At 45.9% G+C, this 15,000-nt stretch overlaps 3 protein-coding genes across 6 annotated transcripts in view; all 3 read left to right on the plus strand.

The window, feature by feature from the left end:
• Positions 1 to 4,363, plus strand: part of LOC104938290 (tryptophan 5-hydroxylase 2) — an 11,296-nt gene extending 6,933 nt beyond the window's left edge. The window contains exons 6-12 of the mRNA XM_027275756.1: positions 365 to 561; positions 644 to 779; positions 903 to 1,029; positions 1,166 to 1,261; positions 1,364 to 1,690; positions 2,081 to 2,208; positions 4,096 to 4,363. Of these exons, the coding sequence (XP_027131557.1) occupies positions 365 to 561; positions 644 to 779; positions 903 to 1,029; positions 1,166 to 1,261; positions 1,364 to 1,690; positions 2,081 to 2,208; positions 4,096 to 4,363 (1,279 nt within the window). The remainder of the gene's footprint in view (positions 1 to 364; positions 562 to 643; positions 780 to 902; positions 1,030 to 1,165; positions 1,262 to 1,363; positions 1,691 to 2,080; positions 2,209 to 4,095) is intronic.
• An 873-nt stretch (positions 4,364 to 5,236) lies between these two features.
• Positions 5,237 to 6,151, plus strand: LOC104938297 (somatostatin receptor type 5). The gene has a single exon (XM_010754664.1). The coding sequence runs from the start codon at positions 5,237 to 5,239 to the stop codon at positions 6,149 to 6,151; it is 915 nt and encodes a 304-aa protein (XP_010752966.1).
• Positions 6,152 to 7,507: 1,356 nt separating this feature from the next.
• The window catches only part of LOC104938294 (carbohydrate sulfotransferase 8), a 16,084-nt gene continuing 8,591 nt past the window's right edge, over positions 7,508 to 15,000 (plus strand). The window contains exons 1-3 of one of the 4 annotated variants that reach the window (XM_027275827.1): positions 7,690 to 7,816; positions 9,978 to 10,166; positions 11,337 to 11,954. In XM_027275827.1, the coding sequence (XP_027131628.1) occupies positions 11,834 to 11,954 (121 nt within the window). In that variant the 5' untranslated portion in view covers positions 7,690 to 7,816; positions 9,978 to 10,166; positions 11,337 to 11,833. The other 3 variants (XM_010754661.3, XM_027275826.1, XM_027275828.1) reach the window with 3 other exon arrangements.

Consider the following 15,000-nt stretch of genomic DNA (forward strand, 5'->3'; position numbering starts at 1 on the left):
TGATGATGGTGATGATGGTGATGATGGTGGTGATGATGATGATGATGGTGGTGATGGTGATGATGATGGTGATGATGAAGGTGATGATGGTGATGATGATGATGATGATGGTGATGATGATGGTGATGGTGATGATGATGGTGATGATGATGATGGTGATGATGGTGATGATGATGATGATGATGGTGATGATGGTGATGATGGTGATGATGGTGGTGATGATGGTGATGATGAAGTCCCTTTTCAGACATTTGAATTGTTTTGTAATCATGTGATCTATAATTTATAATAACTGTGAAGTGTCGCTTTGAATTCTGGGCATTCATGGAGACGATCTTTTAGTGACGTGTTGTCTCCTCCCCAGTGGACAGCCTATCCCTCGTATTGAGTACACCCCAGAGGAGGTCCGGACGTGGGGCGTGGTCTTCAGAGAGCTGACCAAACTGTACCCGACCCACGCCTGCAGAGAGTACCTGAAGAACCTGCCACTCCTCAGCAAGCACTGCGGATACCGAGAGGACAACATCCCTCAGCTGGAGGACGTGTCGCTGTTTCTACGAGGTCCAACACTTCCTGTGTTCACACTTCCTGTTTCACTGGAAGAGGTGGTGTTTCTCACTTCCTGTTTCACCTTGTGTTTCAGAGAGATCAGGTTTCACGGTGCGACCTGTCGCAGGTTACCTGTCTCCCAGAGACTTCCTGGCCGGTTTGGCCTACAGAGTGTTTAACTGCACTCAGTACGTCCGTCACAGTACTGACCCACTGTACACACCTGAACCGTGAGTACACCTGTGACCCACCACACCTGTGTGTCATTGATACACATCATCACATGTGGTCACCATCATCACAATGAGGTGCTGTATCACTGGAGTCATGTGACGTTTGTTGGCGTGTTTCAGTGACACGTGTCATGAGCTGCTTGGTCACGTTCCCCTGCTGGCTGATCCAAAGTTCGCTCAGTTCTCTCAGGAGATCGGGTTGGCATCTCTCGGAGCGTCTGATGATGACGTCCAGAAACTCGCCACGGTGAGTGTGTAGGTCACGTCTCCCAGAAGTCACGCCTCCCACACAGGCCATGGTGCCTACACTTTCAGCTTCTTTCCACTTTCCTTCACTTCAGACATGTATGTGGTATGTAAACATGTATGTTGTGTCTCTTCAGTGTTATTTCTTCACAATTGAGTTCGGACTCTGCAAACAGGACGGTCAGCTGAGAGCGTACGGAGCCGGTCTGCTGTCGTCCATTGGAGAGCTGAGGGTAACAGACCAAACCAGACCAAACCAATGTGACTGACTGAATGTTTCATAAATGTTTATTCAACCATTAACTAACTAACTAACTAACTAATGTTTTTCCCAGCATGCTCTGTCTGATCAGGCCCGTGTGAAAATGTTCGACCCGAAGACGACGTGTAACCAAGAGTGTCTGATCACGACCTTCCAGGAAGTTTACTTTGTGTCTGAGAGCTTCGAGGAAGCCAAGGAGAAGATGAGGTCACTACACAAACTACACACTAACTACACACCACTGTCCCTCTGTGAGGTCACAGGTGGTGATGTGTCCGTGTCCCTCTGTGAGGTCACAGGTGGTGATGTGTCCGTGTCCCTCTGTGAGGTCACAGGTGGTGATGTGTCCGTGTCCCTCTGTGAGGTCACAGGTGGTGATGTGTCCGTGTCCCTCTGTGAGGTCACAGGGTGTGGATGTGGCCGTGTCCCTCTGTGAGGTCACAGGTGGCATTGAAGGTCCGTGTCACTGCCTGTGGGTGGCACAGGTGGGGATGGTTCCGTGTTCCCTCTGTGAGGGTCAGAGGTGTGTGACGTGTCCGTGTCCCTCAACTTTGCGGTCACAAAAGATGGTGAAGTGGGTGTCCAATGAGATCCAACTCTAAGAATGGAGAGGTCGGACAGGTGGGTTATGAGTGTCACCGGTGGTCCCTCATGTGATGTCACAGGTGGTTAGTGGTCCTGGTCAGCTCATGAATAATGTGAGTGGGTCACAGGTGGGTGAGGTGTCCGTGTGTCCCTGCTGTGGGGAGGTAGAGAGGTGGTGATGGTGGTCGCGTAAGTCCCTGGTGAGGTCACAGGTGGTGATGTGTTTCGGTTCCCGGGTCTGTGGAGGGGTGGGGTACAGGTGGTGATGTGTTCGTGTCCCCTCGTCCACAGGGACTTGCGAGAGATGATGCCCAGACGTCGCGTGTCCTCGTGGTAGCTACAACCCGTAACGTCAGAGGGCAGTCGAACTAATGCTAAGAGACACGCGACACATCGAGAACGTGGTATACCAGGAACCTGCGCAGAGGCGACCTGGGACCATGCTGGTGTAGTCGAACGACAACTGGTGTTGGAGGAGAAGAATAGGGGAAGAGAAGACACGCAGGGACAAGGAAGGGGTGCGGGGTAGGAACAAGGAGGTTATAAGGAATGAGGAGGGGGTAGGCTAGAAGGTAGGTACACGGAACACGGTGTTTGCAGGACTCTATACGTCTAAGTCCTGAGCTGATTCAGCAACAGATCAGAACAGTGTAATCTGCAAATACAGCAAGTGTGGATGAAACTAAGCAACGGTCAACGGAACTACGTTCTGCAGAACATCAGTCTGTCTGTCCTCCCTGGAAGAAGTAGAACATCAGACCAAAACAGAACTAAGCGTCGTAATAAAAACTAACAGGAGACAGTAGTTTAATTAACGATGATTCAGAGAGTTCAACACTTCATGATCTTTAAATGTTTGTGGAGTCGATAATCAATAACAATATCTATAATCAATAATAAAAATGATTCTCAAGAGAGAAATAAAACAACACAAATCTATTTCTTTGTACTTAGATGTATACTTATATAGATTATTGAATACCAGTTCAAATCCACAAAAATGATAGACTAATTTCGTTATATCAATTCATTGGTGTGAGTTTGATCAAATCAAATCAGATACAGGGTTTATTATTTGTAAGAGTCCCAAAGTACAACAAAGTCCATATTTCCGATTCCCTCCTGAGTGCTTTGGACAATCGGTACGGGGAGTGACACCCTCTGTCCTTAGACCCCCGATTCACAGTGAGACAAAACTTAGCCCACAAAAAACCTTTAACAGGGGAAAAAGGTGGAAGAAACCCGCAGAAGAGCCAAGTAGGAAGGATCCCTCTCCCAGGACGGACAGAGCGTGCAATAGATTCTGGTAGCAGAAAACAAATCAACACAAACAGAATTGTAACAATATTACCAATGAAACTGATAAAATGAGCAGATGAATTACAATGACGCGACAAAATGGAACAATGAATTACAATGACTGATAAAATGACAATGGGAAGTACAATTGACTGATAAAAAGTGACAATGAATTACAATGACTGAAAATGACATGAATACAATGAAAATGGATAAAATGATGTACAGAGCATTGGAGTTTGATGATCAGAACGCAGACAGACAGGACAGGACAGACACAGACGAGCAATCACAGACAGTTTCAGTGACAGGTGAATCTTTAGATGAAACCCGTTACGTGTGACAACACGTGAAGCAGATGATTTGTTTGGTGTATGTCGTGGTGTTTTAGCAGTGGTCTTCCCGTGTTTCCTGCAGCTGCTCCGTCACAAACATGGAGGGTCAGATTTCTTTTCTCAGTCTAACATTTGAGGTGGAGGTGGAGTAACAGGCGGGGTACAGAGGATGGAGCACAGGAGATCCAGCTGCATAGAAGACGGAGTAAACATGCATTAAGAAATAACGGAGATAATGATAATCAGCATCAAATTAAACTTAAAGATCGTTATGATAGAAAACTTAGAGTAAAAAATAACAATACAATTTTTTAATTAGAAAATAGATAAAAACTATTCGAACATTGAAGTTAGGCTGTAGACACTGAATGTCCTCTCTGCCACTGTCACCACTGAGCTAGCCTGTCCACCAGTCTGTCCAGTCGAGCGTCCCTCTTCATACCACAACACAGAAGAAGACGTTGTCCACCACAGACTGGTCAAACATCTGCAGCAGTGTGTGCAGATGTTGAAGGACCTCAGTCTTCTTAGGACGTACAGACGGCTCTGTCCTTTCCTTTGGACAGTGTCCATGTTTGATGTCCAGCTGCAGTCCTGATCACCTCCACATCGACCTCCTCCATGGACGGGTTGGAGATGACGTTTGTTCCTTCGCCACCATCTCCTTCGAGGTGTTCAGCTGCAGATGGTTGGACCTGCACCACCTCACAATGTCCTCCACCAGGCGCCTGTACTCCCCCTCTTCCATCCTTAATACAGCCACCTATCTACAAGTGGCAGAGCCCAGAAGGTGCACAGGTGGAGTACAGCTGGAGTATAGAGGGCGGAGTACAGGTGGAGTACAGGTGGAGTAAAGGTGCTGATTTTGGTCCCGGCCATGGTTTTGGTTTTGGTCTTGGTCTTGGTCTTGGTCTTGGTCCTGGTCCTGGTCATGGTCTCGGTCATGGTCATGGTCTCGGTCATGGTCCTGACTCCTCAGGTGTTCACCCACACATTTTCACTTTTCCGGACAAATTTGCATTATGGGGAAATTTTCATGACGACAGAAACTCAAAGATCATATTCACAACCCAGATGAGTCCTTTATGCAGACGTCCTCTGAGGGTCTGAGAGAGTCCAACAGAGTCCACTGGAGTGCTACAGTCCACCAGAACCTGTTCAAAGGACAGAGACTCTTCATCACGCAGAGAGCAGCTGACAGATCTTCATCAGGTCAGAGACTTCAAATATTAAAGATACTTTAAATAAACAAAAAACCCAGAGAAGAATCTAAATGTTTAATTTTATTTTCCTGTTTGAAGCCACACGCTACAATAATCAACAGTCTGTGGTTAGTGTCATGGACAGGTAACAAACCCACCTGAGCTTGTCTGGTGGACTGTTCATGAGGATCAGAGCAGGTCGTGTAGTTCTTTTGGGCTGTACACAGCTGAGTCCCACAGTCCAGCCAGGTGCTCACCACTGAGCTCCCATTCACATCTGGACCCAGGCCCAAAGACTCTGGTCAACCCGGACAGACAGAACCTGTGATGTCATCAGAACTCTCAGGTTAATTTGATGTAAAAATTAATAAACTAATGATTCGCCTTTATTCCAGGAGACTCGTCAGAATGGGAAACAACTCAACTTCATCCTCTGTCAATCAAAGTGACATCAGCACCAATAATTCAGTAGGTGTAGGTTTTGATGGGTCTTTTATTTTCTTCATGTCACGTTTGATGGACATGATGGACGAGTGTCACGTTGACACTGGGAAGATGAGCTGGTTTGGAGTGAAGCTCTTCATCCTGCTGATGGCCTTTCCAGCTAACGTGGGGTTAATGTGGATCCTGCTGGACAGGAAGCGGGTCATGACACCGCCTGAGGTGTTGGGTTTCAACGTGTCCGTCATGGACATCCTGTACTGTCTCTGTCTGCCTCTTGACCTCCACACGACTCTCCATGAGACCTCTGAGACCGTCCACAGAGTCCGTGAAGCCCTGTTCGCTCTGAACGTCTTCAGCTGCCCACTGCTGTTGACCTTCATGTGTTTGGAGCGGTACATGGCGGCTGCTCGGCCCGTCGCCTACATCAAACTGGGGCGATGGGTGTACCATATGGTTCTGTGCTCTTGTGCCTGGGTTCTGACCTTCGCCATGGGCCTGATAGGATACTTCCTTGGGGTGTTCACCATGGCACTGTACCTGTCCATCACCATCTCTGCGCTGTTCCTGGTCATGCTGCTGTGTCTGCTAGGGATCGTCTGGGTGTTGAGTGAGAGTAGACCGGGCCAAGGTTCTGGGTTGAATGTGCCGCTAAAGAGAAGAGCTCTGAAGAATATCGTGGCTGTGGTGGTCCCGTCGGCCATGGCGTACTCTCCGGTGGTGGCTCTGATTCCGTATGTGGTTGTGATCACCTCGGACCCATCACAGGCCATCAGTCCTGCACAGTGCTCCGTCCTGAACTTTCTGCTTGTGTTTCCAAACTTCGGACTGTTCATTGGCCCGATATTCTACCTGACCCGGTTCAGACAGCTCATCAGCTCGACAGCTGCTGGACCAAACACAAGCGAACCCCAAACTCCAGAACCCATGTGGAGTAGATCCAACTGTGACTCCTCTGGACCTCCAGACAGTCGCAGATGGTTTGATCGTGTTCTGTAAAGATGTGTCCTGGTCCTGAAGCTCATCAAAGGTTCTGATGGTGACGTTAGCGTTTGCTCAAAACTCAGTTCAGTTTCATGAGTTGAAAAAAAGATGAAGGCTGGAAAGTCCACATGGATTCAGATGACCCGATTTCGACCCGAATGTTTGGCTAACATCCAGCTAATGTCCAGCTATTATCAGAACATTTCAGTTTCAGGTTTGAGCTCAGTGAATGTAAACTTCTAAAACAACAATAACAATAAACATAATAATTAATCTCTTTATTTTAGTGACAGGAAGTTTCTTAAAATAAGTGTTCATCCTTCAAAATAAAAGCCTGACTCTCTGAGGAAACACACACACACACAAACACACACACATACACACACACTCTCACACACACCTACACAAGCACACACACACACACACACACACACACACAGACAGAGTTGTTTGTGTGTTAAGCTCCTCCTCAGCTCTCTCTGGATCATCGTCATCTCTCCCAGGGCTCTCTCACCTGTCTGCCCGCCCTCCTGCTCTCCTCTTTGGATCTCTGTTGCCTGGTGTACCGGAGGTCCCCGGAGACGACACACACACACACACACACACACACACACACACACACAAATATATGCATACGGTCAAGTCCTCCACAATAAGAGTCGCTGATTCCGGTTACCACCACAATAAAAGTCCTGTATTATCTAACAGATCGTGTTATCTAAGCGCGCTCTCTAGTCTCTTTTTGGTAATGGTCCCATGGGGAGGGTACCAATATGGGACTATGTTTCTAGTTTGTATATGTGTGTATTTTTGTATATGTATGTATGTTTGTATATGTGTGTATGTTTGTATATGTATGTATGTATGTTTGTATATGTATGTATGTTTGTATATGTATGTATGTTTGTATGTATGTATGTATGTTTGTATATGTATGTATGTTTGTATGTATGTTTGTATATGTATGTATGTTTGTATGTATGTTTGTATATGTGTATGTATATGTGTATGTATATGTGTATGTATATGTGTATGTATGTGTGTATGTTTATTTCTGTATAACTGAAAACGCCTAAAATAAAGTTATAAAAAATAAAAGTCCTGTATAATTCAATGAACTGGTAAAAATAATTTAAATAAGTAAAGATCATCAAAGAATGTGACTGATGACATCAAACATCATTAATTAAGTTATAGTAACTAATTACACCAAATTAACACTAATTAACCTTTAACGATGGCCATAAATATTAAATGTATTGATAAAAACATTAGAATGTAGTGTGGGATCATTTCAAAATAATAACGGGATAACTGCGTGCTTTTACCGTGAAGGTGTGACAGCCTAGCATCCGGTGTGTGTGTCCTTCTCTCCGTGAACTTGACGTCATCTTGTCCTCGCCCGTCCACCGGGACTCTCTCCGGATCTCCGTGCGCAACTTTGGGCGTTTTCCCCGCCGGTCGGTCCCGGTCATCACACCAAGCGGACGTTTCAGCGGGAACCCTGGATGTCACGGTGTTCGGTTGACTCGGTTTGTTCCCGCTCTGGACCTCTCATCATCTTCTTCACGGGAAACGGAGCTGAACGGAGCACCGGGAGCACCGGGAGCACCGGGAGCAGCGGACTTTACAGGACCGGTGAACTCCGCCGGCAGCGTCCACGCGGCTCCCCGCACACAGGTGAGCAAAACCGGGCAGCTCAGCGGCCACAGTGCCGCCAATTCTTAACCGGCTCAAACAAAGAGAACCGAACCGGAAGGTTCGGTCCGGTCCGACGGACGAACTTTATGACACACACACACACACACACACACACACACACACACACACACGAACAGCTGTGTACAGACCTCAATTTAACTTGTATATACTTGTATTTAACTGTCTTCACATGTCTGTCTGTCTGTCTGTCTGTCTGTCTGTCTGTCTCCACCTGTCTGTGTGTCTGTCTGTCTGCCTGTCTGTCTACCTGTCTGTCTTCACCTGTCTACCTGTCTGTCTGTCTGTCTGTCTGTCTGTCTTCACCTGTCTGTGTGTCTGTCTGTCTGCCTGTCTGTCTGTCTCCACCTGTCTGTCTGTCTGTCTGTCTGTCTTCACCTGTCTACCTGTCTGTCTGTCTGTCTTCACCTGTGTGTCTGTCTGTCTGTCTGTCTCCACCTGTCTGTCTGTCTGTCTGTCTGTCTTCACCTGTCTGTCTGTCTGTCTGTCTGTCTGTCTGTCTGTCTGTCTGTCTGTCTCCACCTGTCTGTCTGTCTGTCTGTCTGTCTCCACCTGTCTGTCTGTCTGTCTTCACCTGTCTGTCTGCCTGTCTGTCTGTCTGTCTCCACGTGTCTGTCTGTCTGTCTGTCTCCACCTGTCTGTCTGCCTGTCTGTCTGTCTCCACCTGTCTGTCTGTCTTCACCTGTGTTACGCTGACCTCCTGATTGTAGAGCTCAGCTGATGTTGGAGCAGGTGGTTGAGGAGGTGTTGTGGGTGGAGGAGGTGGAGCAGGGTGGGTGTGTTTATTATTACAGCTGTATAAACACAGAGTCACATGACGCGCTCAGGGTCTGACGTCACAGTGATGAGAGTCAGCGTCCTCTTCGCTCTCTTCTCCTCTGCCATTATGTCCGTAGAGGCTGCTGAGCCCGGGTACATTGCTTGCTCCCAGCTCTGGTTCTGGCACGACACCGGCTCCGCTCCATTCAACATAGATTTAGAAGTAAAACATCAAACAATGCTGATATATCTTAAAACTGAATAAATATAATGTTCAATATACACACAGAACATCACTGCCACCTAGTGGTGAGGAGGGCGGGCCGTTTGTGAATCATGAATATTTGTTTGTGGATCTGTCGGATCCGACAAGAACGTCTCAGAAATCCGTCACTGAGGAAAGAGATGCGTGTGTGTGAATGGTGATCCACAAATGCTGAAGCACGCTTCACAAACAGAATTTTCAGTTTTACAAATGAGAAATTATATATTTACAAATACCCAATATATTTACAAATACACGTGTATTTGTAAAAACCAAAATACAAGTTACGAATTAGAAATTTGTATTTGGATAGCAAATCAAGGAACATTTGTAGATCACTCTTTGTGCGTTTACAGATATATTTGAGACAAAAATAACTCCATACACTCTCTGTCAGTGGTCTGACAGTAACACAGGCAGGCAGCCCGGCTACCAAACTGAGCTAACATGAGCTAACAGCAGCTAACATGAGCTAACACAAGCTAACATACTGAGCTAACAGCAGCTAACACAAGCTAACATACTGAGCTAACAGTAGCTAACAGCAGCTAACATGAGCTAACACGAGCTAACATACTGAGCTAACAGTAGCTAACAGCAGCTAACACGAGCTAACATACTGAGCTAACAGCAGCTAACATGAGTTAACAGCAGCTAACAGCAGCTAACATGAGCTGACATGAGCTAACAGCAGCTAACATGAGCTAACAGCAGCTAACAGCAGCTAACATGAGCTAACATGAGCTAACAGCAGCTAACATGAGCTAACAGTAGCTAACATGAGCTAACAGCAGCTAACAGCAGCTAACATGAGCTGACATGAGCTAATGACGTGTTGTTGATTAAAGCTTGTCAGCGTTGTGTACGTTGACTCAGTGAAACGTTGCTCTAACGTTTAAAGAACCTGAATTGGGTCTTCAGTGATGCAGGTTCAGGTTCCAGCTTCAGTGCCTACAGAGGAAACCCGATCTGTCCTCCAGACTGAAGAGACAAACCACAGTCCAGCCTGGTCCGTCACAGCATGTCACCTGATCCACAGAGGACAGGTATTCTGGGCTGGCGTGTGAATAATACATTAAACACAGCTCTGCTTCCCAGAAAAACTGTGTGCAGGTCCTGAGGGCCCACCAAGGTCCACCAAGGTCCTGAGGGCCCACCAAGGTCCACCAAGGTCCTGAGGGTCCACCAAGGTCCACCAAGGTCCTGAGGGCCCACCAAGGTCCACCAAGGTCCTGAAGATCCACCAAGGTCCACCAAGGTCCTGAAGATCCACCAAGGTCCACCAAGGTCTAACAACATGCTAACAGCACGTTAACAACACGCTAACAGCACGTTAACAACACGCTAGCAACACGCTAACAGCATGCTAACAACACGCTAACAGCATGCTAACAACACGCTAACAACACGCTAACAGCATGCTAACAACACGATAACTATGACTGTGTCTGAACGACAGTGAGGGAAGAAGCAGGAAAAAGATAAAAAGACTTCAGCTGAACATGACGACCTAGAAATGTCAACAAAACAAGAAGGAGAGGAAAAGGAGGAGGAAAGAGGAGGAAGAGGACGAAGAGGAAGAGAGAGAGGAGGAAGAGCAAGAAGAAGAAGAGGAGGAGGAGGAGAGAGAGAGGAGGAGGAGGAGAGAGAGAGGAGGAGGAGGAAGAGAGAGAGGAGGAAGAGGAAGAGAGAGAGGAGGAAGAGGAGTCAGGTGGACGGGGTCAGAGGAAAGAACTCATTCATCACAAGCTACGAGCTAACACACACTGCTAAGCTAACAGCTAGCCCTTAGCTTAGCTTCAGTTACAGTTAGCGTGTTAGCTAAACGCTAACAGCTAACACCATGCTAATGTTAACTTTGACTCTGTACTGCTAGTCCTGGTTCTGGTTCTGGCCCTAGTCCTAGTCCTGGTTCTGGTCCTGGTCCTGGTTCTGGTCCTAGTCCTGGTTCTGGTCCTGGTCCTGGTTCTGGTCCTAGTCCTGGTTCTGGTTCTGGTCCTAGTCCTGGTCCTAGTCCTGGTTCTGGCGTGTAGATGAATCTGTCAGATTGTGATCTGTGAATAAAGGATTATCAGATTATAATCTCATCATGGTGATGTGTGTGTGTGTGTGTGTGTGTGTATGTGTGTGTGTGTGTGTGTGTGTGTGTGTATGTGTGTGTGTGTGTGTGTGTGTATGTGTGTATGCGTGTGTGTGTGTGTGTGTGTATGTGTGTATGTGTGTGTGTGTGTGCAGTCTCACCTGCTGAGCAAAGCGGTTTGAGAAACAGATGTTCCCGCGTGGCCTCATGGGAACAGGAAGTGTGCAGTCAGCAGGACGTTCTTTGACACACACACACACGCACACACACATACACACACACACAGGTAACACACACACACACATATATGAACTATATAACTGTGTTGTTCTGGACAGTCTGGACCAGGTCTAACGTTGCCCCTGGTCCCCCCTCAGGTGGTGCCGTCGTGGCTGATCTTGGACCAGCGTGGAGGACTTGTGTTGGACTTGTGGTGGACTCGTTGAGGACTCATGGAGGACTCGTAGACTCGTGGAAGACTTGTAGACTCGTGGAGGACTTGTGGAGGACTTGTTGAGCACTCGTGGAGGACACGTTGAGGACTCGTGGTGGACTCGTTGAGGACTCGTTGAGGACTCGTACACTCGTAGAGGCCTCGTGGACTCGTTGAGGACTCGTGGAGGACACGTTGAGAACTCGTGGACTCGTGGAGGACTCGTGGAGGACTTGTTGAGGACTTGTTGAGGACTCGTACACTTGCGGAGGACACGTTGAGAACTTGTAGACTCGTGGAGGACTCGTGGACTCGTTGAGAACTCGTTGAGGACTCGTGGAGGACTTGTTGAGGACTCGTACACTTGTGGAGGACACGTTGAGAACTCGTAGACTCGTGGTGGACTCGTTGAGGACTCGTGGACTCTGCAGATCAGCGGTCATGAAGCTGCCCTGCTCGCTCCTCTGCTCGCTCTGGTTGCTCCTGCTGCTCGGAGCCGGGTCTCTGGTCCTGCTGCTCCACCTGCAGGACCTCAGTGACACGGTGCAGCATCAGACCACAGGTCAGTCCTGTACCGTTAGCTCGTTAGCTTAGCCACCTCTGCTGGTCATGTGACCATCAGCAGGTCGTCCTCTTTGGCTGCATCACTTCCTGTTTCAGCACATGACACTGATGACATCATCAAGGTGACAGATGATTGGTTGGTTGAATTCATTTCCAATGCCTGCACGCCACGTTCTGCTGACATTCTGCTGACGTTCTGCTGACGTTCTGCTGACGTTCTGACACAAACATTCCTGAATGATCAGACCTGACCTGATTGATTAGTGAGTCATTGATTGATTGGTTCTTTGTGGTCATGTTCAGTCAAAAAACTCAGTCCACTTATCATCATCATCATCATTATCATCATCATCATCAACATCAACATCATCATCATCATCATCATCATCATCATCATCATCATCATCATCACATGACACTGACGAGGTTTAATCGTCACACTATAATCAAATCAGATCAGGTTTTATTTGTACAGTCCAAAGTCACAAAGTCCATTTTCCTCTGAGGCTTTACAATCTGTACAGGGAGTGACACCCTCTGTCCTTAGACCCTCGGTTCCAGTGAGGAAAAACTTGCCCACAAAAACCTTTAACAGGGAAAAAAGGTGGAAGAAACCTCAGGAAGAGCCACAGAGGAGGGATCCCTCTCCCAGGACGGACAGACGTGCAATAGATGTCAGTGTACAGAACAAATCAACACAAACATATTGTACAATTACAATGACTGATAAAATGACAATGAATTACATGAAATGATAAAATGACAATGAATAACAATGAATGAATAAAATGACAATGAATTACAATGAATGATAAAATGACAATGATTAACAATGAAATGATAAATGACAATGAAATTACAATGACTGATAAAATGACAATGAATTACAATGAAGAACAATGACAATGAATTACAATGATGATAAAATGACAATGAATTACAGTGACTGATAAAATGACAATGAATTACAATGAATGATAAAATGGTGTTCTAGAGGGGTAGTAAGGTACTATGAGCCTCTTTAGATATAGGGTGCCGACCATGAAGAGCTTTGTAAGTAAGGAGAAATTTAAATTCTATTCTAGATTTAACAGGTAGCCAATGCAAAGAAGCCAGAATGGGAGAGATGTGACTCTGATCTTGGTTCCTGTCGAAACACGTGCAGCAGCATTCTGAATTAACTGCAAAGTCCTCAGAGACTTATTGAGAGCCTGATAACAAAGAGTTACAATAGTCCAGCCTTGAAGTAACAAATGCGTGGACTAGTTTTTCTGTCCATCGCTTGAGACAATGTGTCTGATTTTAGTGATGTTACGTAAGTGGAAGAATGCAGTCCTCGGAATTTGTTTATGTGACGTTAAAGGACAAATCCTGATCAAAAACAACTCCAAGATTCTTTACAGTGGAGCTGGAGGCCAGGGTGATCCCATCTAAAGTAACAAGTCTCTAGAAAGAGAGTTTCTGAGGTGTTTGGGTCCAATTACAAGAACTTCAGTTTGGTCTAAATTTAACATAAAAAATTGTCGTCATCCAACTTTTTATATCCTTAAGACAGGCTTGGAGTTTAGTTAACTGCATGGTTTCATCAGGCTTGATCGATAAATATATTGGGGTGTCGTCAGCATAACATATAAAATTGATAGGTGATTCCTAATGATGTTCCCTAAAGGAAGCATATAAAACTGAATAGAAGTGGTCCAAGTACAGAACCTGTTGGAACTCCAGGACAAACTTTGGTCTGCATGGAGGATTCATCATTGACATGAACAACTGAGATCGATCTAAGAAATACGACTTAAACCAGCTTAGGGCGGTTCCTTTGATGCCAGTTTGAGTTCCAGTCTCTGTAAAAGAATTGATGGTCAATGGTGTCAAATGCAGCACTAAGATCTAACAGACAAGTACAGAGATGAGCCTTTGTCTGATGCCATTAGGAGGTCATTTGTAATTGACAATGCAGTCTCTGTGCTGATGCACTCTAATCCTGACTGGAAATCCTCAAATAACATTGTTATGGAGAAAGTCCACACAGCTGATTAGCTACAGTCTCAAGTACTTAGACAGAAAGGGAAGGTTTGATATCGGTCTGTAGTTGGCTAAGACCTCTGGGTCTAGAGTGGGCTTTTTAAGAAGAGTTTAATTACAGCTACCTTAAGGACTGTGGTAACATACCTGATAATAAAGACAGATTAACGTATCCAATAAAGAATGACTAACTAGAGGTAAAACATCCTTGAGCAACCTGGTTGGGATGGAGTCAAGAGACAGGTTGACGGCTTAGCTGCAGAAATGATTAAAGTTATTGATGAAGGTCGATGGGGAAGAACAGTCTAAAATACATAACAGGTTTTACAGCTGTTTCCAAACTTGCTGTATGAATGCAGACATGCCTGTTGAGGGCAAGAGGTGATGGATTTTGTCTCTAATAGTTATAATCTTACATTAAAGAAGCTCATGAAGTCATTGCTACTGTAGACCTAAAGGAATATGGTTCAGTAGAGCTGTGATTCTCTGTTAGCCTGGCTACAGTGCTGAAGAGAAACCTGGGTTGTTCATTCTCCTCTATTAATGAAGAGTAGTAGGCTGCTCTGGCATTACGGAGAGCCTTCCTGTATGTTTTGAGATATCTGCCAGACTAGATGAGATTCTTCCAGTTTAGTGGCCATTGCGTTCAGATTTACGTGCCCTTGCTTAATTTACGAGTCTGCTGCTATACCATGGTGCTAGCCTTCTTTGTTTAATTATCTTCTTTTTCAGAGGTGCAATAGAGTCGAGAGATGTCCATAATGAGCCTGTAGTACTACACAAGATGGTACTATTTGTGGTGGCTAAAGGAAGCAGACAAGTCCTCTGTTACAGTTAGACATGGCATTGAATTCAATGCTGAAGGAATCACTTCCTTAAATTTGGCTACAGCACTATCAGATAAACATCTGCTGTAGAAGCTTCTACACAAAGGCTTATAGTCCGGTAGTATGAACTCAAAGGTTATTAAAAAATGGTCAGACAGAAGAGGATTCTGTGGGAAGACTATTATATTATCA

The sequence above is a fragment of the Larimichthys crocea genome, unplaced genomic scaffold (genome assembly GCF_000972845.2).
Source record: "Larimichthys crocea isolate SSNF unplaced genomic scaffold, L_crocea_2.0 scaffold214, whole genome shotgun sequence".
In the NCBI taxonomy this organism is placed as follows: domain Eukaryota; kingdom Metazoa; phylum Chordata; class Actinopteri; family Sciaenidae; genus Larimichthys; species Larimichthys crocea.